This window comes from Carcharodon carcharias, chromosome 14, assembly GCF_017639515.1.
Source record: "Carcharodon carcharias isolate sCarCar2 chromosome 14, sCarCar2.pri, whole genome shotgun sequence".
In the NCBI taxonomy this organism is placed as follows: domain Eukaryota; kingdom Metazoa; phylum Chordata; class Chondrichthyes; order Lamniformes; family Lamnidae; genus Carcharodon; species Carcharodon carcharias.
Window position 1 is genome coordinate 4232431 of NC_054480.1, and position 27691 is coordinate 4260121.

General features: G+C 43.6%; 1 protein-coding gene across 3 annotated transcripts in view; it reads left to right on the top strand.

Moving 5' to 3' along the window:
* The window catches only part of fer1l4 (fer-1 like family member 4), a 351889-nt gene that overhangs the window by 253702 nt on the left and 70496 nt on the right, over positions 1–27691 (top strand). For all 3 annotated transcript variants that reach the window (XM_041204900.1, XM_041204899.1, XM_041204901.1), the window contains 7 exons: positions 422–550; positions 7169–7208; positions 10045–10151; positions 16341–16475; positions 22136–22246; positions 23093–23220; positions 23984–24154. In XM_041204900.1, coding sequence (XP_041060834.1) covers positions 422–550; positions 7169–7208; positions 10045–10151; positions 16341–16475; positions 22136–22246; positions 23093–23220; positions 23984–24154 — 821 coding nt within the window. The remainder of the gene's footprint in view (positions 1–421; positions 551–7168; positions 7209–10044; positions 10152–16340; positions 16476–22135; positions 22247–23092; positions 23221–23983; positions 24155–27691) is intronic.

A 27691-nucleotide genomic window follows, 5' to 3' on the forward strand; every position in this document is an offset into this window, starting at 1 on the left:
GGTGGGTGTGAATGAGAACATTGGGTGGGGCAGCACTGGACTAATTGTGATACCTGGTCCCAGAAGCAGTCTGCTGCTGACTCAATAGCTGGGCTCTCTTAAAGATTGGAACTAGACAGGAATAAAAACAGAAAGTGCTGGAAAATCTCAGCAGGTTTGGCAGCACCTGTGGAGAGAGAAACAGAGTTAATGTTTCGAGTTGATTAAGAAGTCATGTTCGACTTGAGATGGTAACTCTCTTTCTCTCCCCGCAGATGCTGCCAGACCTGCTGAGTATTTACAGCATTTCCTGTTTTTAGTTTGTATTTCCAGTGTCCACAGTATTTTGCTTTTATACCTATGGAACTAGACGGAGTTGGGGAGGAATTTCGAACCCTGATGGAAGGAAAGTTTGAAAAGGCCTCATTTTCTTTTCTACCAGATACCAATGAAGAAACTGCCACTGAAAACAAAATTAGCAAAGGATGAACCTGAAGAATATGAGGAAAAGATTGACCTGGAGGAGCTGGATTGGTGGTCAAAGTATTATGCATCTCTGGAGGAGATTAAGGTAGTGTTATTGCCAACTTATACATTATTGTCAACTTATACACATCAAAAATTATGCTAAAAGGGACATTGGTATTGAAAAGCTTTCTAAACATTACCCAGTGTGTGTGAAGTCATTGTAACACATTTACCAGGTGCATTGAGACTGCTTGGGTTAGTCATCTCTGACCCCAGCTCAGAATATAATAGAATGAAAGTTTACAATCTCTGAAGTCTGAGTAATTGCCTAACTGACAACTCCAGCTGATATATGGCTACAGAATCTACAGCTTGACAGGTTCAGCCCAATTTTCTCTTTCATTTCTCCTTGCGAGACTCAGAGTCATTCTGGTATAGGAGGCTATTCAGCCCATCGAGTCCATGCTGGCTGTCTGCTGAGCAATCCAGTCCATCCTATTCTCTCACTCTATCCCTGTAACCCCACAAATTTATTTTTCCTCAAGTGTTCATCCAATTTCCTTCTGAAATCATTGACCTCTCTGCTTTCATCACCCTCATAGGCAGCGAGTTCCAAGTCATCACCACTCACTGCGTAAAGAAGATTTTCCTCTCAGCCTCGCTGCATCTCTTGACCAAAACCTTAAATATGTGACCTCCTCATCATTGTACCATCGGCTAACGGGAACAGCTTCTCCTTGTTTACCTTGGCTAAACCTGTCAGAATCTTGTACACTTCTATTGAATCTCCCCTCAATCTCCTCTTCTCCAAGGAGAACAATCCCTGCTTCTTCAAACTAACCTTGTAGCTAAAATTCCTCATTGCTGGAACCATTCTGGTAAATCTCTTCTGCACCATCTCAAGGACCCTCACATCCTTCCTAAAGTGTGGTGGCCAGAATTGGACAGCACTACATCATACTGTCACACAGCTATTTGGACTTGTAGCTCACCAACCTTATTCACCACACTTTGTGCATTTACATATATACATTCTAAACCTGTCTTTGGATTCCTCATATCCGGCTTGGTCTGGACCTGTCCAATATGATTCTACTTCCTTCTCCAGTACTATTCAACAATCTGACTCCTTAAAGCACCTTATTCCTCTTTTCCACTTCTATATTCTGCAGCCCATTTCCCAGCTAATTTAGTTTACACTTTGTTCACTTCTAACACCAATTGGTTACATCGTTCAAAAGGGGAGGGAGACAGAAAGCAAAAAACTACAGGCCACTTAGCTTAACATCTGTCATAGGGAAAATTTTGGAAGCTATTATTAAAGATGTTCTAAAAGGGCACTTGGAAAAATTCAGGGCAATCAGGCAGAGTCAACATGGATTCGTGAAAGGGAAATCATGTTTGACCAATTTATTGGAGTTCTTTGAAGAAGTAACAGGTGCTGTGAATAAAGGGAACCGGTGGATGTACTGTACTTAGATTTCCAGAAGGCATTTGATAAAGTGCCACATCAAAAGTTATTGTGGAAAATAAAAGCTCGTGGTGTAGGGGGTAACATATTGGCATGGATAGAAGATTGGCGAGCTAACAGGAAGCAGAGAGTAGGCATAAATGAGTCTTTTTCTGGTTGCCAGGACGTGATGAGTGGTGTGCTACAGGGATCAGTGCTGGGACCTCAAATTTTTGCAATTTATATAAATGACTTGGATGGAGAGATCAAAGGTATGGTTGCTAAATTTGCTGATGACACAAAGATAGGTCAGATAGTAAGATGTGAAGAAGGTACAAGGAGGCTACAAAGGGATATAGATAGGTTAAGTGAGTGGGCAAAGACCCAGCAGCTGCAGTATAATGTGAGGAAATGTGAAATTGTTCATTTTGGTAGGAAAAATAAAAGCGAAGTATATTATCTAAATGGTGAGAGATTGCAGAGCTCAGAGATGCAGAGATCTGGGTGTCCCAGTGCATGAACTACAAAATGCTAGTTCGCAGGTACAGCAGGTAATTAAGAAAGCTAATAGAATGTTATAATTCATTGAGAGGGGAATTGAATAAAGCAAGGAGGTTATGCTTCAGTTGTACAGGGCATTGGTGAGACCACATTTTTAAAAAAAATTCATTCATGGGATGTGGGCTTCGTTGGCTGGGTCAGCATTTATTGCCCATCCCTAGTTGCCCTTGAGAAGGTGGTGCTGAGCTGCCTTCTTGAATCGCTGCAGCCCGTGTGGTGTAGGTACACCCATAGTGCTGTCAGAAGGGAGTTCCAGGATTTTGACTCAGCGACAGTGAGGGAATGGTGATATATTTTCAAGTCGGGATGGTGTGTGTCTTGGAGGGGACTTTCCAGGTAGTGGTGTTCCCATCTATCTGCTGGCCTTGTCCTCCTAGGTGGTAGTGGTTGTGGGTTTGGAAGGTGCTGTCGAAGGAGCCTTGGTGAATTCCTGAAGTGCATCTTGTACATGGTACACACTGCTGCTACTGTGTGGAGGGAGTGAATGTTTGTGGATGTGGTGCAGTCAAGTGGACTGCTTTGTCCTGGACAGTGTCAAGCTTCTTCAGTGTTTTAGGAACTGCACTCATCCAGGAAAGTAGGGAGTATTCCATCACACTCCTGACTTGTGTCTTGTAGATGGTGGACAGGCTTTGGGGAGTCAGGAGATGAGCTACTCGTCGCACGATTCCTAGCCTTTAACCTGCTCTTGTAGCCACAGCTACATGGCTAGTCCAGTTCAGTTTCTGGCCAATGATAACCCTCAGGATGTTGATAGTAGGGGATTCAGTGATGGTAATGCCATCGAACATCAAGGGGCGATGGTTAGATTCTCTCTTGTTGGAGATAGTCATTGCCTGACACTTGTGTGGCACGAATGTTACTTGCCACTTGTCAGCCCAAGTCTGGATATTGTCCAGGTCTTGCTGCATTTGGACATGGACTGCTTCAGTATCTAAGGAGTCACGAATGGTGCTGAGCATTGTACAATCATCAGCGAACATCCCCACTTCTGACCTTATGATGGAAGGAAGGTCATTGATGAAGCAGGTGAAGATGGTTGGGCCGAGGACACTACCCTGAGGAACTCCTGCAGTGATGTCCCGGAGCTGAGATGACTGACCTCCAACAACCATAATCATCTTCCTTTGTGCTAGGTATGACTCCAACCAGTGGAGAGTTTTCTCCCTGATTCCCATTGACTCCAGTTTTGCTAGGGCTCCTTGATGCCACACTCGGTCAAATGGGGCCTTGATGTCAAGGGCAGTCACTCTCACCTCACCTCGGGAGTTCAGCTCTTTTGTCCATGTTTGAACCAAGGCTGTAATGAGGTCAGGAGCTGAGTGGCCCTGGCAGAACCCAAACTGGGCATCAGTGAGCAGGTTATTGCTAAGCAAGTGCCGCTTGATAGCACTGTTGATGACCCCTTCCATCCCTTTACTGATGATGGAGAGTAGACTGATGGGGCGGTAATTGGCCGGGTTGGACTTGTCCTGCTTTTTGTGTACAGGACATACCTGGGCAATTTTCCACAAAGCCAGGTAGATGCCAGTGTTGTAGCTGTACTGGAACAGATTGGCTAGGGACGTGGCAGGTTCTGGAGCACAAGTCTTCAGTACCATTGCTGGAATATTGTCAGGGCCCATAGCCTTTGCCTTCAGCCGTTTCTTGATATTACATGGAGCGAATTGCATTGGCTGAAGACTGGCATCTGTGATGCTGGGGACCTCTGGAGGAGGCTGAAATGGATCATCCACTCGGCACTTCTGGCTGAAGATTGTTGCAAATGCTTCAGCCTTATCTTTTGCACTGATGTGCTGGGTTCCTCCATCATTGAGGATGGGGATATTTGTGAAGTCTCCTCCTCCAGTGAGTTGTTTAATTGTCCATCACCATTCACGACTGGATGTGGCAGGACTGCAGAGCTTAGATCTGATCCATTGGTTGTGGGATCGCTTAGCTCTGACTATCACTTGCTGCTTCTGCTGTTTGGCACGCAAGTGGTCCTGTGTTATAGCTTCACCAGGTTGACACCTCATTTTTAGGTATGCCTGGTGCTGCTCCTGACATGCGCTCCTGCACTCTTCATTGAACTAGGGTTGATCACCTGGCTTGATGGTAATGGTAGAGTGGGGGATATGCCAGGCCATGAGGTTACAGATTGTGTTAGAGTACAATTCTGCTGCTGCTGATGGCCCACAGCACCTCATGGATGCCCAGTCTTGAGTTGCCAAGTCTGTTTGAAATCTATCCCATTTAGCATGGTGGTAGTGCCACACAACACGATGGAGGGTATCCTGAATGTGAAGATGGGACTTGGTCTCCACGAGGACTGTGTGGTGGTCACTCCTACCGATACTGACATGGACAGATGCATCTGTGGCAGGCAGGTTGGTGAGGATGAGGTCAAGTATGTTTTTCCCTCACCACCTGCTGCAGACCCAGTTTAGCAGCAATGAGCTTTAGGACTCAGCCAGTAGTGGTGCTACCGAGCCCCTCATGGAGATGGACATTGAAGTACCTTCTGCAACCTTGCCACCCTCAGTGCTTCCTCCAAATGATGTTCAACATGGAGGAGCACTGATTCATCAGCTGAGGGAGGGTGGTACATGGTAATAAGGAAGTTTCTTTGCCCATGTTTGACCTGATGCCATGAGACTTCATGGGGTCTGGAGCTGATGTCCATAAGACCATAAGACATAGGAGCAGAAATTAGGCCATTCGGCCCATCGAGTCTGCTCTGCCATTCAATCATGGCTGATAAGTTTCTCAACTCCATTCTCCCGCCTTCTTCCCGTAACCTTTGATCCCCTTACCAATCAAGAACCTATCTATCTCGGTCTTAAATACACGAAGGACTCCCAGGGCAACTCACTCCCGACTATACACCACTGTACCACCACCTCTGCTCAGGGATAGTGACGGTGGTGTCTGGGACATTATCTGTAAGGTATGATTCTGTGAGGATGACTATGTCAGGCTGTTGCTTGACTAGTCTGTGAGATAGCTCTCCCAATTTTGGCACTAGCCCTCAGATGTTGGTAAAGAGGACTTTGCAGGATTGACATTGTCATTTCTGATGCCTAGGTCAATGCCGGGTGGCCCGTCCGGTTTCATTCCTTTTTTGTCTCTTTGTAGCGGTTTGTTACAACTGAGTGGCTTTCTCATTTCAGAGTCAACCACATTGCTGTGGGTCTGGAATCACATGTAGGCCAGACCAGATTAGGACAGCAGGTTTCCTTCCCTGAAGGGCATTTGTGAACCAGATGGGTTTTTATAATAATCGACAATAGTTTCATGGTCTGCATCAAACTTTTAATTCCAGATTTTTCTTTATTGCTGTGGCTGGATTTGACCCAGAGCATTACCCTGGGTTTCTGGATTAATAGTCCAGTGACAATACCATTGTGCCATTGCCTGCCTCCCTCCGGAGTATTGAGTACAGTACAGGTCTCTTTATTTAAGGAGGGATGTAAATGCTTTGGAAGCAGTTCAGAGAGGGTTCACCAGACTATTTCCTGGAATGAGAGGGTTGTCTTATGAGGATAGGTTGGACAGACTAGGTTTGTATCTGCTGGACTTTAGAAGAGTAAGAGGCGACTTGATTGAAACCTATAAGATCCTGATGGGTTTTGACAGGGTGGATGTGGAGAGGATGTTTCCTCTTGTGGGAGAATCTAGATCTAGAGGTCACAGTTTAAAAATAAGTGGTCGCTCATTTAGGACAGAAATGAGGTGAATTTTTTTCTCTTAGTCGGCCATGATCCTTTGGAATCCCCTTACTCAAAAGTGGAAACAGAGCCTTTGAATATTTTTAAAGGCAAAGGTAGATAGATTCTTGATCACAAAGGGGTGAAAGGTTATTCTGGGTAGGTGGGAACGTGGGGTTGAGGTTACAATCAGATCAGCCATGATCTTATTGAATGGTGGAGCAGGCTTGAGGGGCCGAGTGGCCTACTCCTGTTCCTAATGTGTATGTTCGTATGTCCCCATCATAGAGACCCATGTTCATCTACTTGTCTTCTTTTCCACCAAACCACCAACCTAATTCTGAAACTCTAACTCTGAATCTTTTTGTCTTTCCTGTTTCTTCCTCAGCTCCCCCCATGTCTCTCAAAGATCATCTCCTCAATGAGATCCAGCTTGAACTCCCTTAATCTTATTCCCATTGAACTGTATTTCCTGCCATCATGATCACGGATATTGTAAATGGCTCTGTTTTCTCAGACACATTCTACACCCCTTTCAAAGCTGTTACACTTGCTCCCATTCTCAGAAAACCCCTGCGCATCCCCTTTTCTTGATAACCTCCTCTATTCCTACAAAAGCCTCCTTGACCTCTCTAACTCTGGCTTCTTGTATATCCCCTTCCTTTGCCCAACCAGTGGTGGCTGTGCCCATTGGCTCTTCGGGTCTATGCTCCGAATTCTCCCCTTGAAACGTTCACATCTCATTTAGCAAGACTGGGAAATGAAAACATTGGCACTCAACCGGGCCTTTGAGCTCTAGGCTGAGGCACATTTTTGGGGCAGAATAGAGGGAATTTTACTTTGTAGCTGCCTGCACTGAATTTTACTTGAGAATGCCAGCCTGGAGCACAAAAATATATCATAAAATATAAAGTTAAAAATACAATACAGACTGGGGAAGAATGTCTACAATTCTGAGATGTCAGAAAGATGTGGACACAAATTTGAATAGGACAAAATCAGTAATTTCTCTGTTTTTCAGGAAAAAGAATATGATGAAGAAGAAGAAGCTAATGAACAAGGCAAGTTATTACATATGCAATAGGAGCAGGAGTAGGCCATTCGGCCCCTCAAGCCTGCTCTGCCATCCAATAAGATCCAAACTGACTTCTACATCAACCTGTCCTTCCCATGCTATCCGCAAAGCCCTTGATTCCCTTAGTACCCAAAAACCTGTCAGCTTCTGACTTAAACACACTCAATGACTGACTGTTCACAACTCCCTGTGGTAGAGAATTCCAGAGATTCACAACTCTCTACATGAAGAGTTATTTTCCATCTGCCACTTTCTTGACCAATCACTTAAGGTCTATATCCCTTGCAGCTTCTCTGGACCCCCCTCTTTCCCCACTTTGCCACCTAGCTTTGTATTGCACTCAGTTTCTTCATCTAACTAATTAATATAGATTGCAAATGACTGAGATTCCAGCATTGACCCTTGGACAACTCTACTAGTTACAGCCCAACATCTTGACCTCATCCTCACCAACCTGCCTGTCACAGATGCATCTGTGCATGACAGTATCGGTAGGAGTGACCACTGCACAGTCCTTTATGGAGATGAAGTCCCATCTTCATATTGAGGATATCCTCCATCGTGTTGTGTAGCACTACCACCGTGCTAAATGGGATAGATTTTGAACAGATCTAGCAATTCAAAACTGGGCATCCATGAGTTGCTGTGGGCCATCAGCAGCAGCAGAATTGTACTCAAACACAATCTGTAACCTCATGGCCTGGCATATCCCCCACTCTATCATTACTATCAAGCCAGGGGATCAACCCTGGTTCAATGAAGAGTGTAGGAGGGCATGCCAGTACCAGGCAGAATAGAAATGAGGTGTCAACCTGGTGAAGCTACAACACAAAACTGCTTGCATGCCAAACAGCATAAGCAGCAAGTGATAGACAGAACTAAATGATTCCACAACCAACGTGACCAGGTCTAAGTTCTGCAGTCCTGCAACATCCAGTTGTGAATGGTGGTGGACAGTTAAACAACTCACTGGAGGAAGAGGCTCCACAAATATCCCCACCCTCAATGATGAAGGAGCCCAGCACATCAATGCAAAAGATAAGGCTGAAGCATTTGCAACAATCTTCAGCTAGAAGTGCCGATAAGATGATCCATCTCGGCCTCCTCCGGATGTCCCCAGGATCACAGATGCCAGTCTTCAGCCAATGCAATTCCCTCCACATGATATCAAACAGCTGAAGGTACTGGATGCTGCAAAGACTATGGCCCTGAAAACATTCCAGCAATAGTACTGAAGACTTGTGCTTCAGAACTTGCCGCATCCCTAGCCAAGCTGTTCCAGTACAGCTACAACACTGGCATCTACCCAGCAATATGGAAAATTGCCCAGGTATGTCCTGTCCACAAAAAGCAGGACAAATCCAACCTGGCCAACTACTGCCCCATCTGTCTACTCTCGATCATCAGTAAAGTAATGGAAGGGGTCATCAATAATGCTATTATGTGGCAGTTACTCAGCAATAACCTGCTCACTGATACTCAGTTTGGGGTCCACCAGGGTCTCTCAGCTTCTGACCTCATTGCAGCCTTGGTTCAAACATGGAGGAAAGAGCTGAACTCAAGAGGTGAGGGGAGAGTGACTGTCCTTGGCATCAAGGCAGCATTTAACCGAGTGTATGGTAGTGTCCTAGGCCCAACCATCTTCAGTTGCTTCATCAATGACCTTCCATCATAAGGCCAGAAGTGGGGATGTTCGCTGATGATTACACAATGTTCAGTACCATTTGTGACTCCTCAGATACTGATACTGTCCATGTCCAAATGCAGCAAGACCTGGACAATATCCAGGCTTGGGCTGACAAGTGGCAAGTAACATTCTCGCCACACAAGTACCAGATGTTGACCATCTCCAACAAGAGAGAATCTAACCATTTCCGCTTGACATTCAATGGCATTACCATCACTGAATCTCCGACTATCAACATCCTGGGGGTTACCATTGACCAGAAACTGAACTGAACCAGCCACATAAATACTGTGGCTACAAGAGCAGGTCAGAAGCTGGGAATCCTGAAGCGAGTAACTCACCTCCTGACTCCCCAGAGCCTGTCCACCATCTACAAGGAGCGTGATAGAATACTCGCCACTTGCCTGGATGAGTGTAGCTCCAGCAACACTGAAGAAGCTTGACACCGTCCAGGACAAAGTAGCCCACTTGATTGGCACCACATTCACCACGTTTAGCATTCAATCTCTCTGCCACCGATGCACAGTGGCAGCAGTGTGTACCATCTACAAGATGCACTGCAATAACTCACCAAGGCTCCTTTGACAGCACCTTCCAAACCCACGCCCACTACTAGAAGGACAAGGGCAGCAGATAGATGGGAACACCACCACCTGGAAGTTCCCCTCCAAGTCACTCACTATCCTGACTTGGAAATATATCACCGTTCCTTCACTGTCACTGGGTCAAAATCCTGGAACTCCCTTCCTAACAGCACTGTGAGTGTACCTACACCACATGGACTGCAGCAGTTTAAGAAGGCAGCTCACCACCACCTTCTCAAGGGCAATTAGAGATGGGCAACAAAAGCCAGCAACACCCACATCCTGTGAAAGAATTTTTAAAAATTACATAGAATCTTACAGCATTAAAACAAGCCATTTGGCCCGACAGGTCAGTGCCACCATTTATGACTTGCTTCTCTGTGGAATGAATGGGCTTTCCAAATGCAGCAGTTCCACATTTACAAAGAAATGTCAGGAGCCATAAGTGTAAAATGCTAGTCAGAAACTAATTTCTGGACCTGAAACCTGGAATAATATTCTGAGCTTTATTGAAAAGACTACATGCTCTCATTCTGTTCTGATTTTTACAGTTGTTACTCAATTGAATCTGGCAGCGCTTGATGACATAGAGGAGGAGGTTAATGGGCCAGAGGAGCAGGCACCCCCAGCAGCCAGGAAAACCATTGCAACATTCCAGGTAAACTGTCTTCACCAACCCGTCGTTCTCTTTCACCATGTTCCATTATTAAGGAAGTAGCAGCAGACATTTAGAAAACCATAACACAATCAGCCAGAGTCAACATGGTTTATGAAAATAAAATTATGTTTGACAAATTAATGTGTTCTTTGAGGATGTCACAAGGATTAGCTAATTAACAAAAAACAGAGAATCAGGTTCAGTGGGTGATTGAGGTTAACAAACTATAATTATGAGGTTCCACAGGGATCATCGCTGGAACCTCAACTACTTACAATAAAAGAAGAAAATGAAAGAATTGCATTTATACAACGCTTTTCACAGTCACCATATGTTTCAACATGCTTTACTGCCAATTAAGTACTTTTCAAAGTGTAGTCACTGTTGTAAAGTAGGAAATGCAGCAGCCAATATATGCATCACAAACTCCACATAGTGCAATGTGATAATGACCAGATAATCTGTATTTATGATGTTGATGGAGGGATAAATATTGGCCAGAACAGAGGGGAGAACCCCTTTGCTCTTTGAAACAATGCTATGGGATCTTTTACATTCACCCAAGCAGCCAGATGGGATCTCAGAAACATCTGAAGCAGCACCTCTGCCAGTGCCGTGCTCCCTCATTACTGCACTGGACTGTCAGCCTTGATTTCTGTACTCCAGCCCTGGAGCGGGACTTGAACTATTCAACTATTTACAATCAATGACTTGGATGAACTGATTGTATCATTAGCAACTTTGGCTACAATACACTCAAAGAGAGGTGAGAAAGCAAGTTGTGAGGAGGATACAAAGAGTCTGCAAAGGGATATAAATAGGTTAAAAATTTGGCATATAGAAGAATGTACCATGGGAAAGTGAAGTTATCTGCTTTTGTAGGAAGAATAGAAAAACAAAATATTTAAGTGTAGCGGGATCTGGGTGTCCTTGTACATTAATCACAAAAGGTTAGCATACGGGTTCAGCAAGTGTTATAATCCCAGCTGAGGTTACCACTGGACAAACCTGATCCCAGAGTGGAACCCAGCTTGATAGGTTCTAACTTTTATTTGTTTATTTAGGTACATAGAGAGCGGCTATTGAACAGAGTCACTAGAGTCAGCTGATGAACTTTTAACAAAACAATAAAACATTTATTCAACGAAAAACAATGAACTATAGTACAATACTCCTTTACTCACAACTATGATATTATAGATATATACAGGTTTGTAAGGATAACACAAGTGACAAAGGTTATCTTATACTCTAATGTTCACAGTAAGTACACAGTCCATGTAAACTAATAGGTGACCTGTGGTGAGACACCACACTCTGAAAGCAAGTGACAGATGCCACTTCAACCAGATACTATGGATCTCTCCTCAGCTCCCCCCAGACGCTTGTCACACTGTGAGCCAATCAGCCTCACTGCATTCTATCTTTCACACGAGGGTTACCAATCTCCACTTCCCAAGAACTTGCTTTGGAATTTTCTCCCAAACCAATGCTTTCTTTCAGATGCATTCTGCATGGGTTCACCTCCAGGGTTTCGAACTCTCTTTCCGATGTTCCTCTCCCCTGGGTCACCACATGCATTCAAGCTGTCTTTCACACACTCTCTTTCAATGACTCGGCTGTCAACAATACACCACTGCTTCACATGCCCATAATAAAAAGTTTTAGACCTTCAGTTGTCTCTTTGGACCTTCTGGTCTCTCGCTTTAAATCTGCTTCCTTTAAGCTTGAACCGTTCCTCTCTGCTCCTTACTTTCACTTCCACAGAACAGGCCTTTTCCAGGTTCCTGTCCTTTCTTTGATTAGATGGTCTTCTTGGTCCTGTTCCACTCCCCTGGATTTGGGGACTTTCTTCTTTAGCTTGGGTCTTGCTATTTGTCCCTTTTGCTCCAGTCTCTCCCTGGCAGCTACATTCAAACAATTCTAGCTTGGTCCTGTTCCACTCCCCTGGATTTGGGGACTTTCTTCTTTAGCTTGGGTCTTGCTATTTGTCCCTTTTGCTCCAGTCTCTCCCTGGCAGCTACATTCAAACAATTCTAGCTTGGAACCAGCCATCTGTCCCTTCTAGGCAGCTATCTTCGAAACCAACTGAACTCCAACAGCGTCCAAATCTGTTTCTAGCTTCTTTAGTGGGAGGGACCTGCCTCTCTCGACCCCTGTTGCTAGGTAACAGCCCAATTTTTCTACTCTTGTGTTTGCTTAACTTCTCTTCCAGTCATAAACTCTTATTAGAAATGCAGGCAACTTTTAAAGTGAAACTAAAACTCAACTTGACCTTTTCTTAACACACAGATACAGAAATACAAATCAAACTTAAACATTAAAGCTAAAACTCATTCCTAACGCCCACAAATAACAATATAACGTACTTAAACTATGTCTATTTCCTAACCCAAGTAATTAGGAAGGCAAATGGAATGTTGGCCTTTATTGCAAGGGAGATGGAATATAAAAGTAGGCAAGTCTTGCTACAACTGTGTAGGGTGTTAGAGTTCCTAGAGTACTGTGTACAGTTTTGGTCTCCATATTTAAGAAGGGATATACTTGCATTGAAGGCAGTTGAGAGAATGTTCATTAGGCTGATTCCTGGGATGACAGGCTCGTCTTATGAGGAAAGGCTAAACAGGTTGGGCTATACTCATTGGAGTTTAGAAGAATGAGAGGTGATCTTATTGAAACAAATAAGATTCTGAGGATCCTTGACAGGCTAGGTACTGAGAGGATGTTTCACCTCGTGGGGGAATCTAGAATTAGGGGACACAGTTTCTGAACTACATTTGGAATTTCCTACCTCAGAGAGCTGTGGAGGCTGGGCTATTGAATATATTCAGAGCTAAGTTAGACAGATCAAGGGTTATGGGGAACAGGCAGGAAAGTGGAGTTGCAGCCAAGATCAGATCAGCCATGATCTCATTGAATAGGTGAGCAGGTCTGAGGGGCTGAATGGCCTATTCCTGCTCTTGTTTTTTATGTTCTTTTCTGTTCCCAGGTTTCCCCTGTCTCCAGGGATAGGGACGTTGTGCTAGAAACCCAGGCTGAGTTATTCTATCTTGCGGAGGAGTCGAAACAGTTTGAGGAAGTTTATTTTCAGCACCAACCTATGCAAAGCCAGCATCACCGAATGATTCCTCAGCTTACACCTCACCTCCCCTCACCTTGTTCCCTGACTTTGCTGCCCTCATGTTTGCCCTCAATCTTACCCTCTGTTCCCTGCTTGGATGCTCAGTCACCTCACAACATTACCTCTAACACTCTTTAACCTGCATCATTTTATCCAAAAGCAACCAATAACATCTCCAGCAATAATAGTTTTCTTGTGCATAATCCAGGTAGTCACAGTGCAGTACTAATGGGGTGCTGTTTTGTCAGAGGTTCTGTCTCCCTGTTCAGATGGATGTCACTTTAAGAAATAACGGCAGGGAGTTGGTTCCGTGGCCAACATTCAGAACCAAGTCAGACTACCTCACTATTCATTGCTGTAGCTCTGCACGGGGCAATATTGTATTCAAATCAGCTGCTGAGTTTGAAAGTATTTAGTTGGTGCCCAAGGAACCTGTTCCCTGCACATGATAAAATTGCTTTATGTTTGGAATGTTATAGAATTCAGGCCACACTTTTTAAAATCCACTCATTCCTCCCACATAACATCTCCTGCACCCCCCAAGGATTTATCCTTGATGTCTTCTATTCTAACCTTTAAACTTCCACCTATACCATGATAATATGCAGCTCTATCTCTGCACTATCTATCTCAATGCCTCAACTGCCTAGAAACACAGACTGTTTGCTCAACACTGGGGGACAGTTTCTGCAGCTCAAACTTCCTACTATCAAACCCTTGGTCTAATGACTGTCCTAATCTTCACTCTTTGTCACTGGACCATGTTCTTCCTGACCACTTTCTCGGGCTGAAAGAGACAATCCGTAATCTGGGGACCCAGGTTGACTCCAAGCTGATTCTTAAATCCCACATTCCATCCATTTCCCAGACAACCGGCCTAGAAATACACAGTGCACATTGGGGCCTAGCAGCTATTTGAGACCTTTTCATAAGGTTGGCTCATCTGGAGATTACACTCATGAAACCAACTCCAGAGAACATAGGTAACAAAAGAGATAAGTAACTTTGCTGATTGTGGATCTAGCAGGCGGAGGAGTTTCCTACCTAACCCTATTCCTCATTGCCAATTTCCCCTCTGCTCCTGGCCCAATGCCCATGATCCCCAACCTCTGACCCAGATAACATTCCCAATTCTGGCCCAGGCCCTGACCTAGGTTCAGATTCCTGACTACAAACCCCAGACTCAACCCCTAACCCCACTGAGCCCAAGCTTCTCCTCTCCAGAAACATTGAAATGAATCAGGTGAGCAAAGACTTTGGGGCTCATCATTCAGATATGGAAATCACAAACAACTCAACACCCCCCCACCACCACCCCGACCCCAACCATGCCTCAGAATGGTCACAATTTGTAGACGCTCACTCCGCAATATTGTTTTGCTTTTACCCCATCTCAGTCTCACCTCTGTGGAGACTTCTCTATGCTTCAGTTAGCTCCAGACTCAACTACTCCACCAATGCCACCCACCAAATTCAATAAACTCCAACTTGCACAAAATTCTGCAGCTCTATTTCATCGGCATCACCCTATCCTGATTGATTGACTGACACTGGATCCTGATGCTCTTTTATAAAAACCCTCACTCTTCTCAAACTTCCTTCTTTACGCAATCTTCTTTACGTTTAACCTTTCCGTACACTTCATTCTTCAGCCTCTGTGCTTCCCTGCCCTTCACTCCACTTTTGGTGGAAAATCTTTCACACACCTTAGTTTATTAGACCATAAGACGTAGGAGCAGAAGTAGGCCATTTGGCCCATTGAGTCTGCTCCATCATTCAACGAGATCATGGCTGATCTGATAATCCTCAACTGCACTTTCCTGCCTTTTCCCCATAATCCTTGATTCCCTTACTGATTAAAAATCTGTCTATCGCAGCCTTGAATATACTTAACAACCCAGCCTCTACAACCCTCTGTGGTAAAGAATTCCACAGTTTGTCTACCCTCCGAGAAGAAATTCCTCCTCATCTCTGTTTTCTGTTATTCATTGGATTTCCATCCCTAAACAGGCCCAGCTTCAAAAAACTTCTTCAGGCTCATCCTTTTGACCCAGAAGTATTCTGTCCTCTGTTTTGGTGTCTATTCGCCTATACTGATGCAAATTAATTATTGCTGCACACTTAGAACTGGAAATGAGGGAGAATGATTTTCTGAGGAGTGGAGATCATGTCACTTTCTGTAGGATGACAAGGATGTCATGAAATAGTCGACTGATATTAATGGGGTTCAGGATGAAATAAAGGAAGAAAAGGTGATGAAGAACTCACATGGCACATGTTCTCCTACTTCCCCATCCTGAACACAATCTGTAGCCTTCCTGAACCAATGGAGACTCTGGTTTGGATGCTGCTATTCATGGTCAGTCTATCCTTGCTTCTTGCCCCTCTCTTCTCTTGGAAAAATAATCTGATAAGTGAGAACATACGAACTTAAAAAACAGGAGCAGAAGTCGGCCTTTTGGCCCCCCGAGCCTGCTCCACCATTCAGTAACGATCATGCCCGTTGTTCCAATAACACTCAGAAAATCCAGGTGTCAGCAAACAGTTCATAATGGATGTGATGGCAAACAATTCATTTCTACTTGAATCTTTTGTAGGCCAAGTGAGGTAACTATCTCTGGGTAGAAAATGGGCTGTTTCTTGCAGCCTAAACAACATCGAGGACAATGGGATCATAAGCATCCTGAGGCCTTTTTGACCCTGCATCAGCCTGACATTTCCTCCCAGTGGCTGAGTCAAAACCAGAGTCAGTTATATTCAGGCAAGAGATAACTATCCTGAAACATAATCTCTGATTTACTCTCTCCACAGATACTGCTAGACCTGCTAAATATTTCCAACACTTTCTGATTTTATTTCAGATATATTGCCTTACCTTGCTCTGGAATTCTGGCGGGATCAACACCAGAGAATCCAGGCCAACGGTTAGAGGATACAGACTATGACTATAATCCTCTGATTATTAATCAACTCAATTTAATCAAAGCTGAGAACTTTTCACTTAACCAGACTTTCCTTCATTGCAGTGAATGTAGGAAGCTGTAAAGAATTCCTTTATATTGTTCCAGATTTACAACTCTGAGCTTGAAAATGAATACAATAACTTTGGAGATTGGCTCTATATCTTCCCTCTGTACCGAGGTAAAGCCAATGGAAATGAATTTGGAGACACGGTTGATGATCGAACTATGGGAAAATACAAGGTCAGCTTTATACATTGGAGAGTAATTGAGTATTTAACTGTGTTCCGGTGGTGGGTATTCAGTGGGGATATGCTTGTGGTTGTTGAGCTAGAAGATGCATGTTTGTAATGTGTTTCTCTGTAACACAAAAAATGATGAACTGTGTAAAGATTAAGCTCCAGCCCTATCCTTCACTGCCTGGATTTCTAGAATAGAATAAGCTTTAACTGGGAACTTCCTTAAGAATTTAAGATAAAGGAGCAGGAATAGACCATTTGGCTCTTTGAGTCTCTTCCACGTTTCTGTAAGATGATAGCTGATCCTTGACCTCAACTCCACTTTCCCTCCTAATGCCCATGTTTCTTTTCCTTCATGGGATGTGGGCTTCACTGACTAGGCCAGCATTTATTGCCCATCTCTGATTGCCCTTGAGAAGGTAGTGGTGAGCCACCTTCTACACCACATGGACTGCAGCAGTTCAAGGTACACCCACAGTGCTGTTAGGAAGGGAGTTTCAGGATTTTGACCTAGCAACAGTGAAGGAACTGCGATATATCTCCAAGTCAGGATGGTGAGTGGCTTGGAAGGGAACTTGCAGGTGGTGGCTTTCCTATGTGGTAGCATCTGCTGCCCTTGTCCTTCTAGGTGGTAGAGGGTACAGGTTTGCTAGGTGCTGTTGAAGGGCCTTGGTGAGTTGCTGAACTGAATTTTGTAGATGGTACACACTGCTGATGCTGTGTGTCGATGGTGGAGGGAGTGAATGTTTGTGGATGTGCCAATCAAGCGGGCTGCTTTGTCCTGGACAGTGTCGAGCTTCTTGAGTGTTGTTTGAGCTGCACTCATCCAGGCAAGTGGAGAGTATTCCATGACACTCCTGACTTGTGCCTTGTAGATGGTGGACAGGCTTTGGGGAGTCAGGTAGTGAGTTACTCACCAGATTTCCCAGCCTCTGATCTGCTCTTGTAGCCAATGTATTTAAATGCATGGTCCAGTTCAGTTTCTGGTCAATGGTAACCCCCAGGATGTTGATAGTGGGGGATTCGGTGATGGTAATGCCATTGGTTAGATTCTCTCTTGTTGGAGATGGTCATTGCCTGACACTTGTGTGGCATGAATGTTACTTGCCACTTGTCAGCCCAAGCCTGGAGATTGTCCAGGTCTTGCTGCATTTAGACATGCACTGCTTCAGTATCTGAGGAGTTGCGAATGGTGCTGAACATTGTGCAATCATCAGCGAACATCCCCACTTCTGACCTTATGATGGAAGGAAGATCATTGATGAAACAGTTGAAGATGGCTGGACCGAAGACACTACCCTGAGGAATTCCTGCAGTGACGTCCTGGAGCTGAGATGATTGACCTCCAACAACCACAACCATCTTCCTTTGTGCTAGCTATGACTCCAAACAATGGAAAGTTTTGCCCCCCCCCCCCCCCAACCGTCCCAATTCTCTTTGACTTCAGTTTTCCTAGGGCCCCTTGATGCCAGTGTAAAAAGAATATCATTTTTCCTAATATTACTGTGGGATACTGAAGCAGGCTTGCAGGGTGTGTGTGTGTGTGTGTGTGTGTGTGTGTGTGTGTGTATATGATTAATTTAATTAAACTGAAGACAGTTAGACTGCAAGGTTTGAATCATCAAAGGACTTAGGTGTAAAAACAAGCATCATGAAATTGAGATGGGCGAGCTAAGATGAAATCTCGGTAGATACAGCACAAATGGGAATTTGCATTAGGAAATAAGTGAGGAGTGAATTGTTAGATTTTTGAATTTCAAAAGAGGCATAACAAGAAGTTTTACAATTGGCAAAAATTGTAAATAAATAAGTTAGTAAGTTTATTTTTCCTGAACGCACTGGCCATGACAACATAAAAGATTTTAACATTATGGGAAAGGTATCCTTCCAAAGAAAGTGTAGAACAATTGAGTTTACAGATCAAAGGAGAGAAAATATCTTTAAGGAAAGATTGAAAGCTGTATGAGATGAATGGCCATATGAGATCTTGAAAGGTTGGCTGTACGAAGACACACATGTGAAAAGTAGCCTCTAGCCACTCCAGAGAAGTGCTTGTTTTTTTCCAGAAAGCAATGTTTTGTTAAAAGCCTTGGAATTCCATTGTTGAGTGAGAGAGAGAAAGAGAAACTGAAATACCTTTCTTATAGCAACAGTGGGTGCCTTGCAGTAACATTACTGAATGTTTTATAGATTAAGAATCTATTTGGACTGTTGCCTGGAAAAGCGTATTTATTTGGGAATTTAGCGAAATAGAAATCTCTTGGGAAATGTTGTAAGACTAAATGTAACTGTAACTATAATCTTGTGTGTTTAAGTTTGTTTTCTTTTGTTAATAAATGTTTTAATTTATTATTTAAAATCTCCAAAAGTGGGAATGGAATCTTTACTTCTGACTTCAGTGCACAAACCTTCTCATAGTAAAATACAAATTTCAAATCCTTGTGATAGCCTGGCTAAGTTTCCCTTTGGGATTTGGTTAGCCTGGCAATTACCATGTGCCATATCATAACTCCACATTCGAACAAACACAGCCTTAATGTCAAAGGCAGTCATTCTCACCTCACCTCTTGAGTTCAGCTCATTTGTCCATGATTGGACTAAGGCTGCAATGAGGTCAGCAACTGAGCGGTGCTGACGGAACCCAAACTGAGCGTCAGTGAGCAGGTTATTGCTGACTACGTGCCACTTGATAGCACAGTTGATGATCCCTTCCATCATTTTGCTGTTAAATGAGGGTAGATTGATAAGGCAGTAATGGGGCAGATTGAAATTGTCCTGTTTTTTGTGGACAAGACATACCTGGGCAATTTTCTACATTGCCAGGCAGATGCCAGTGTTGTAGCTGTACTGTGCAGCTTGGCTAGGGTTGTGGTTAGTTCTGGAGCACAAGTCTTCAGTACTGTTGCTGGAATGTTGTCAGGGCCCATAGCCTTTGCAGTATCCAATGCCTTCAGCCGTTTCTTGATATCACGTAGAGCGAATCAAATTGGCTGAAGTCCGACATCTGTGATGCTGGGGATCTCCGGAGGAGGCCAAGATGAATAATCCATCGGCACTTCTGGCTGAAGATTGTTGCAAATGCTTCAGCCTTATCTTCTGCACTGGGCTCCTCCATCATTGAGGATGAGGATATTTGTGAAGCCTCCACCTTCTGTTAGTTGTTTAATTGTCCACAACCATTCACAACTGGATGTAGCAAGACTGCAGGGCTTAGATCTGATCCATTGGTTGTGGGATCGCTTGGCTCTGTCTATCAGTTGCTGCTTATGCTATTTGGCACACAAGTAGTCCTGAGTTGTAGCTTCACCAGGTTGATACCTCATTTTTAGGTATGCCTGCTGCTGCTCCTGGGAGATTTCCTTCCCTAAAGGACATTAGTAAAGCAGATGGGTTTATTACAACAATAATTCATGGTCACCTATGCTAAGACTATCTTTTAATTTCAGATTTTTTTATTAACTGGATTAAATTTCACCAGCTGCCATGGTGGGATTTGAACCCATGTCCCCAGAGGGTAAACCTGGGACTACTTGTCTAGTGACATTACCACTATGCCACCACCTTCCTTGATATTTCTTGGAGTCTAAAAATTTATGAATCTCAGTCTTTAATATACTCAGCTGTTGAGCATCTGCAGCTCTCTGGGGAAGAGAATTTCAAAGATTCAATGCCACCAGTGAAGAGATTTCTCCGCAGCTCAGTCTGAAACGGCCGACCCCTTATCCTGAGATTACAGGCTGCAGTTTCACAGGATTGGGCTAACTCCAAAGGCCTTTAAAAATGGCAGGTAGGACATCATTCTCCGTTTCCTGCCCCTTTCCTGGAGCTGGCAATTTTCACATGTGAGGGATAGGGTGCAGGTAGTACACCTGCACTTTGAACTCCCAACCTGACCAGTTCCTTTGCAGAGTCGAGTCAGCTTCCATAGGATAGCCCCTCACAGGAGTTGTGAACCATGGTCTGCATTCAGCAAACTTTTGAATGGCATGTTTAAAAAATCTTACCCATGCCCCTTCCATGTTCCCCACTCACCCAGTGTGCACTGAACCAATGAACCATATAATAATAGTGGCAAGTCTTGAAATGCGCTTTAAAAAAAAACGCATTCAAAAGCCTTCTTTGAAAATAAATTGCTGCTCTTACAACCCTATAAAAGTGTCAATCAGACAGAGCCATTATAGTACCAATAATAGAAGCATTACTTCACTTCAGATCTCTTAATCTTATCCAAATAAACATCCAGACATTGAGAAAAACATTTCAAAGAAAGAATTACTTGGTATAACATTATAAAGGTGTCAATCAATCACAGAAAACACTCCACTTAGCATGTGAAAATAGGCCCCAGCTGAGCATCAATTATTGAGTTTTGGAATTCAGCCAAACATTTATAACGGGGCCATCTCTGAACTGTATCAGCAGGAGCAGATAACTAGATATCTGTTTCTCCAGATGGCCTCATTATGAATGCTTGGCTAAGTACCAAGATCGAATAACGTTGAGGGAAATAAACTTGCAGGATTACAGGGATAGAACGGGACAATGGGACTGACTGGATTGCTCTACAGTGAGCCAACATGGACTTACAGGCCAAATGGCCTCCTTAATGTCTCTTTGAACTGAATTTGATGGCTGCATTGGTGATCCCAAAAACTGGAAAACTGGTGGCAACCCCACCTTGCTTGCTTCCAGAAGCCCCAACAGGATTGGATACCAATAAGGCAGTTAGTTATCTGCTATCAGTGTTCCCGTGCCTTTACAAACTAAGGCCCTTCCTCTAAGAGCACTTAGCCAATCAGTATGCTGTCAGCTCTTCAGGACCAGCAGTGCCACTGGAAGTGGCATCCACTGCTGGCTTTGCAGGAAGCCCCTGAACAGCAACATCACTAGAGGCCCCAGAGGAGAGGTGGGTGGGTGGGCTCACTGGAGACAGTCAGGCAGGCCCCAGCAGGAGGGCAAGGTGGAGGGTTCTTGTAGGGGGCTCTTTTAGTGGAGGTAGTATTTGCTGCCAGGGGCTCTCTGTGGGTCACAGCATACCCAATCACCGAGCCTGCTAAGATGCTGCCAGGGTAAATGTGGCAAAGTCTCCATGTCATGTACCTTTCCCACCATTAGTAGAGAACCAGCAACAGGGAGCTGTCATCCTTAAGTGACCTTTAATTGGTCACTTAAGGGTCTCATTTGGCCTATGGATGGGAAAGCCGTCCTTAACCTTTCCTGCTGCTGACTTAACTAGGGAGAGTCAGGAAGACGAGAGGCTTTCCACCCCACATCTTCCCACTAATTATTCAGCCCATGTCTCCCTCCTAACCTGCCCCTGGTGGGAGGGGGGCAGGTGGGGGGAATAAATTCAATCCAATGACTCTATGACTTTCAATCTTTTCAATCAGTTCCTACACTCCCAGACGATTTCCAACTTGCTGCTGTGTAGGGTTTGTATTCTTACATATATTTGTTTCCTTGGATAGAAGAGTTTGAGAAATATGAGAAGAATGTGGGAATATAGGATAAGGATGTCCCTCGGGCCAGGGTTTCAGGAGTTGGGTTCTAGGATTCTCAGGCTGCTGGAGCCTCAGGCTGGGGACACTGTCTCAAATCGTTTGGATCTCAGGTTGGGACGTCTTGGGCTGGAGATTATTTAATTGCTTCTTTTTCTTTGTGCAGGGTTCCTTCCGAATCTACCCGAATAATGAAGCGGAAGCTGATTTTAAGATATTGCAGGGTATCCCGAAGAACAGACCAATCAAAGTTCTTGTCAGAGTTTATATAGTAAAAGTGAGTAACACTTCTCATGAAATTATACAAATAACCATTACCACAATGTGTAATGTTGAGCTTGTGGAGTGGAACAGAGCCTCTTTCATGTATTTATGTAAATACCTAATTTTCAAAAAGGCCTAAAGTATCAAGGGGTGGAATTTGTGGGTGGGGTTTATTTGTTTGGGTGGGTGGGTAATGGACGGAGACCCTGCAGCTTTTCTGCCTCTGCCCTAATTTTGCCCAGGGCTGGAAGGTCTGTGACTGGCCTTCTCCCCTCAGCACTACTGGGGCCCCAAGGGGCAATTAATGCCCAGTCTCATCCTTCCCCCACTAGTATTAACCCAGCAACAGGTGGCAGACTTGCCATGAGGAAGCCCAGAAAGTAAATGTTGTCAGGGTTGCTTGCGGGTTCCCAGGGGGGTGGTGGAGGGGGCTCCCTTATTCAAAGGCAGTCATGTGGTGCGGGCAGTGGTGGAGGTGCTGAGGGCCGCCATCCTGCCCTTGCTGCTCATCACCCCCTGTGACCCCAACCTACCATCACTCGCTTGTGGCCTGGCCATTTAACCATCTATTTCCTGGTCTGAGGTTTAGCAAAATAGACATGAGGCTGAGATGTCCATGTCAGGATCCTAAACACTGCTCCAGAATCCCTGGGAATTTCCTTTGGGGTCAGAGGCTGAAGATGACGTGATACAGACAGGAAGAATCACTCTTTGCCCCTTACCTCTGATACAATGCTACCTGAGCACCCAGACCAAGAAATGCTCAGTTCTTGGGCACAGAAGTAAAAAATAAATTGTCCCATGAGTATTTTTGTAAAATTTCTATGAATTTCCAAACTAAGGGCTCTTTTCCTCCAAGGCAACTAACCTTGCTCCCACGGACCCGAATGGAAAGTCTGATCCCTACATTGTAGTTAAAGTTGGTGAACAAGTACAGGACAGTAAGGATCGTTATATCCCCAAACAACTGAACCCTGTCTTTGGAGAGTGAGTATTTCGTACAGGTTTGTAGTTATGAAGTATTTTTGTTCATAATTTATGAGTTTTCTCTGTTATCTTAATAATAGTTCACTTAAGGAAAGGGCCTCTAAATGGCTTCTTCCGCTGGCTGCATAAAAAAGGTAAAATGTGCAAAGGATATAAAACCAAAACTAATGAAATGTTTGTCTGGGAGCAAAACATCACTTCAAAGGAATAATCATGTATCACCAGTTATTGACTGATAACATAAATCTACTTAGAATTATTCTTAGCATACGCAGACATCACAGTCAGCCAGCAAAGTACCTTGATGTAGAACCTGGTACTTGCTGACAAAGAGTAAAGTATATGCCTTGTGCTTTGGCTTCTCAAAGGAAGAAATATATTTCAACGTTTTTTTAATGAATTTAATGATTGAGTTTTTTGAACTGATTGTGGTATTGAGGGGATGGTTATCCGAGAATTAGTTGAAGAGAAAACTGTTCAAGAAAACTCAACATGATCAATTTGAGATCAATTTAATGAATCTCAAACTGTAAACCTGCCAGGAAGTATATAATTAAATGAAATTAAAGTAGATTAGATTAATATTTTTAAAGATACTAATGGAACTCACTGGTTCCACTTGAACGCACACAGTTGGTTCGATACAAGAAGTAATTGCAAATACTTTAATTTTGAATTCCTTAATTAATAATTAATAATTCCTTAATAATTGAAATCTTCAATTACGTTAATTAATAAGCATATTGTTCTTAAATGTTCTCAGAGTGTTTGAAATGACTGTTGCATTTCCGAAGGAGACAGAGCTCACTGTTTCAATATTTGATCACGATATGGTTGGAAAGGATGATCTGATTGGAGAAACTAAACTTGATCTGGAGAATCGATACTACAGTAAATACCGAGCTCAGTGTGGACTGCCAACGCAATATGACGTGTAAGTACTTTTAGAGAACTAGCATGCCAATCTTCCAGATGTAAATCTGTTTGATTCATTGCTGTGATTTATCTATGTATGAACTGGAGAGACAGATGGCCAGAATTTCCCAACCCCCCATGGTGGGGCCAGCGAGCTATTGAAATCTCCATTCACATGGGCAGGACAGGAAGATCCCGCTGGTGTGAGGGGCTGGAAAATTCCAGCCAATATTTAGCAGCACAATTTCCTCCTCAGAAAAAAATGTTTCTTTAAATTTTAACACGATAACATTTCATTTAATTTGTTGCTTTCATTCAGAGGCCAAAGTTTTCCATTCATCCTTCCCTTAGCATGTTTAATCAATATGTCTTTTGCTCTTCTTTCAATGTGGTGCTTCATGGTCAGGATCAAGAACAGTTCAGGGGTCAGGGACAGCTGCAGAGTCATTCATAACGTGTGACTGGGGACATGGAGTCAGGGGTATACCATATATACCCAAGGAATGGTTGATCTTGTGCAAAAGACAACCTCCGATTTTTGGCCAAAACCCTTTGGTTTTTCATATATTGCATGTATAAGTTGACCCCAACATTTGGCCCAAAAATCTTTAATTTTTCATGTACCTTGTGCTAGGTTTGGGAGCGGGGTTGGTGGAACAGTCTAGTGAGAGCTTTTCACAATTGCAGGTGGCTACAAGTTTGCTTGTCATTCAGCCGCTGTCCCATGTTAAATTGGACAAACTCAATAGAGTCATTATGGCGTATTGGAGCAGGAGTAGGCCATTCGGCACTTTGAGTCTGCTCCACCATTCGATAAGATCATGGCTGATCTGGTTATGGTCTCAACTCCACATTCCTGCCTATCCCCAAGGGAAGCAGAAGGCCATTTGGCCCATGCCAGCTCTCAGTAAACCAATCCAGTCAGTCCCATTCCCTCGCTCCATCCCCCACATCCCAGAAAGTTTTTTTCCCCCCAAATGTCTTTCCAATTTCCTTTTGAAATTATTCATTGTCTCTGCTTTCACTACCTTTGTGGGCAGCGAGTTCCAGGTCAATATTACTGCTGTCTAAAAAAAAAATGTTCTTCCTCACATTTCCTTCTAGTCACAACCAGCATTTCCCAAAGCCTTCAATCTGTGTCCCCAGCATCTTGAAAAATCAGCTAATGGGAATAGTCTTTCTTTGTCTATCATATCTAAAACAGTGGTAATCTTGTAGACCTCCATTGAATCACCCCACAATCTCTTTTACTCCAAGGGGAACAACCTCAGCCTCTCCAACCTAACCTTCCTCCCTGCCCTTAGACTTTATGCTTTTCATTGCCGGTGAATAAACACCCTTTGGACCTTCCACATCCAATGCTGAATATTGTATATAATCATTTATATACCACAACAAAAACAGAATTACCTGGAAAAACTCAGCAGGTCTGGCAGCATCGGCGGAGAAGAAAAGAGTTGACGTTTCGAGTCCTCATGACCCTTCGACATTTATATACCATTTATAATACAGGATATACCATATATACCTGTGTAAAAGTCGAGTTATTGAGACCAAATTTTTAGGCCAGAAGTTGGGGTCGACTTATACACAAGTAATATTGTTGAGGGGTTGAAATCCATGCCAGTTCTTGGGAACTGCCGGTAATGACACCGTTGCAGTGGTTGCTGGCCAAGGTTCTGAATTGAACAGTGATCTGCTGTCCCACACTATCAATTTCTGATGGTTTAAATGAGAAAAGAGCAATTGTGAAAAATTCTCATTGGACTGTTCCACCAAAACCACTTCCAAAACTAGCACAAGGTACAGGAAGGTTGTTAATGTCACTGCATTATTTAATAAGGGTTGGAGAGTGAAACCAGGTAACATACAGGCCTGTTAGTTGTGAGGAAGCTAGTAGAATATGTCATGAGTGATAGAGCAAATTAGCACTTGAAAAAATAACAGCTGACTACTATAAGCTAGATATGAGGCGCCATGGATTGTGTGGACTTCCAGAAGACATTGGATAAGGTTCCAAGTAAGACACTACGAGCAAAACAGTTGTACAGAAATCTGGTCAGACCCTGGAATTATGATCATTTTGGGGCTTAGAGGTTGAAATTGAGTAGAAGTTGCATAAGCTAGACTTGTACTACCTTAGGAAATTGTGTGTGATCTATTGAAGTGTTTAAGATTATTAATGATTAGATACAGTAGATAGGGAGAAATGATTTCCTCTGATGAAGGGAGTCCAGAAAAAGGGGGGGAACCTTAAAATGAGATCCAGGCTGTTCAGAGGAACAGAACTTCTTCACATAAAGGGTTGCGGAAATCTGGAACTCTCTCCTACAAGATGTTGTGGATGCTGGGGACCAATTGCAGCTTTCGAGACTGAGATTTTTATTGGGTAACAGCAAGGAGTTTAATGGAGCAGGAGTGGGTAAACAATTGGAATAATGATCAGCAATGATCGAAATGAACGGCAGAGCAATCTCAAGGGGCCAAATAACCTCCTCCTGTTCCTGTGATCTTGGGGCATAGTTCTGTTCTCCGGGTTACTGAGGGAATGGACTGTTACATGTTTTACAGACAGTTGGTGAAGGAGGAACATAGAACATAAGATATAGGAACAGGAGCAGACCATTCAGCCCCTTGAGCCTGCTCCGCTATTCAATAAGATCATGGCTGATCTTCTTGAGTTTCGAATTCCACATTCCCGTATACCCCCAATAACCTTTGATTCCCTTGCCTAACAAGAATCTATCTCCCTTTGCCTTAAAAATATTCAATGACCCGTCTCCGCCACCTTCCAAGGCAGAGAATTCCAAAGTCGCACAACCCTCAGAAAAAGATTCTCCTCATCTCTGTCCTAAAAGGACGACCCCTAATTTTAAAACAGTGCCCCCTAGTTCTGGACTCACCCAAGAGGAAACATCCTTTCCATGTCCACCTTGTCAAGGCCGTTCAGGATCTTGTAAACTTCAATCAAATCACCCTTCACTCTTCTAAACTCCAGTGGAAACAAGCCCAGTCTGTCCAACCTTTCCTCATAAGACAGTCCACCTCAGGTATCAATCTAGTAAACCTCCTCTGAACCACCTCCAACGCATTTACATCCTTTCTTAAATAAGGAGACCAAAACTGCACACAGTATTCGAGGTGCAGTCTCACCAATGCCCTGTATTACAGAAACATAACATCTTTACTTTTATATTCAATTCCTCTCATAATAAAGGATAGCATTCCATTAGCCTTCTTAATTACTTGCTGTACCTGCATACTAACTTTTTGTGACTCATATACAAGAACACCCAGATCCCTCTGCACATCAGAATTATTCAGCTGTTCTCCACTTAAGTAATACTCTGCTTTTTTGTTCTTCTGGCTAAAGTGAACAACTTCACATTTTCCCACATTAAATTCCATTTGCCAAATCTTTGCCCACTTGCTCAACCTATATCCATCCACAACCCCCTCATGTCCTCTTCACAACAAAGTAGGAGAGCAGAAAGCAATCTTTACTCAGTTTTAGATTTATTTACAAAATGAAACATTACAAATGTATAACTCCTAA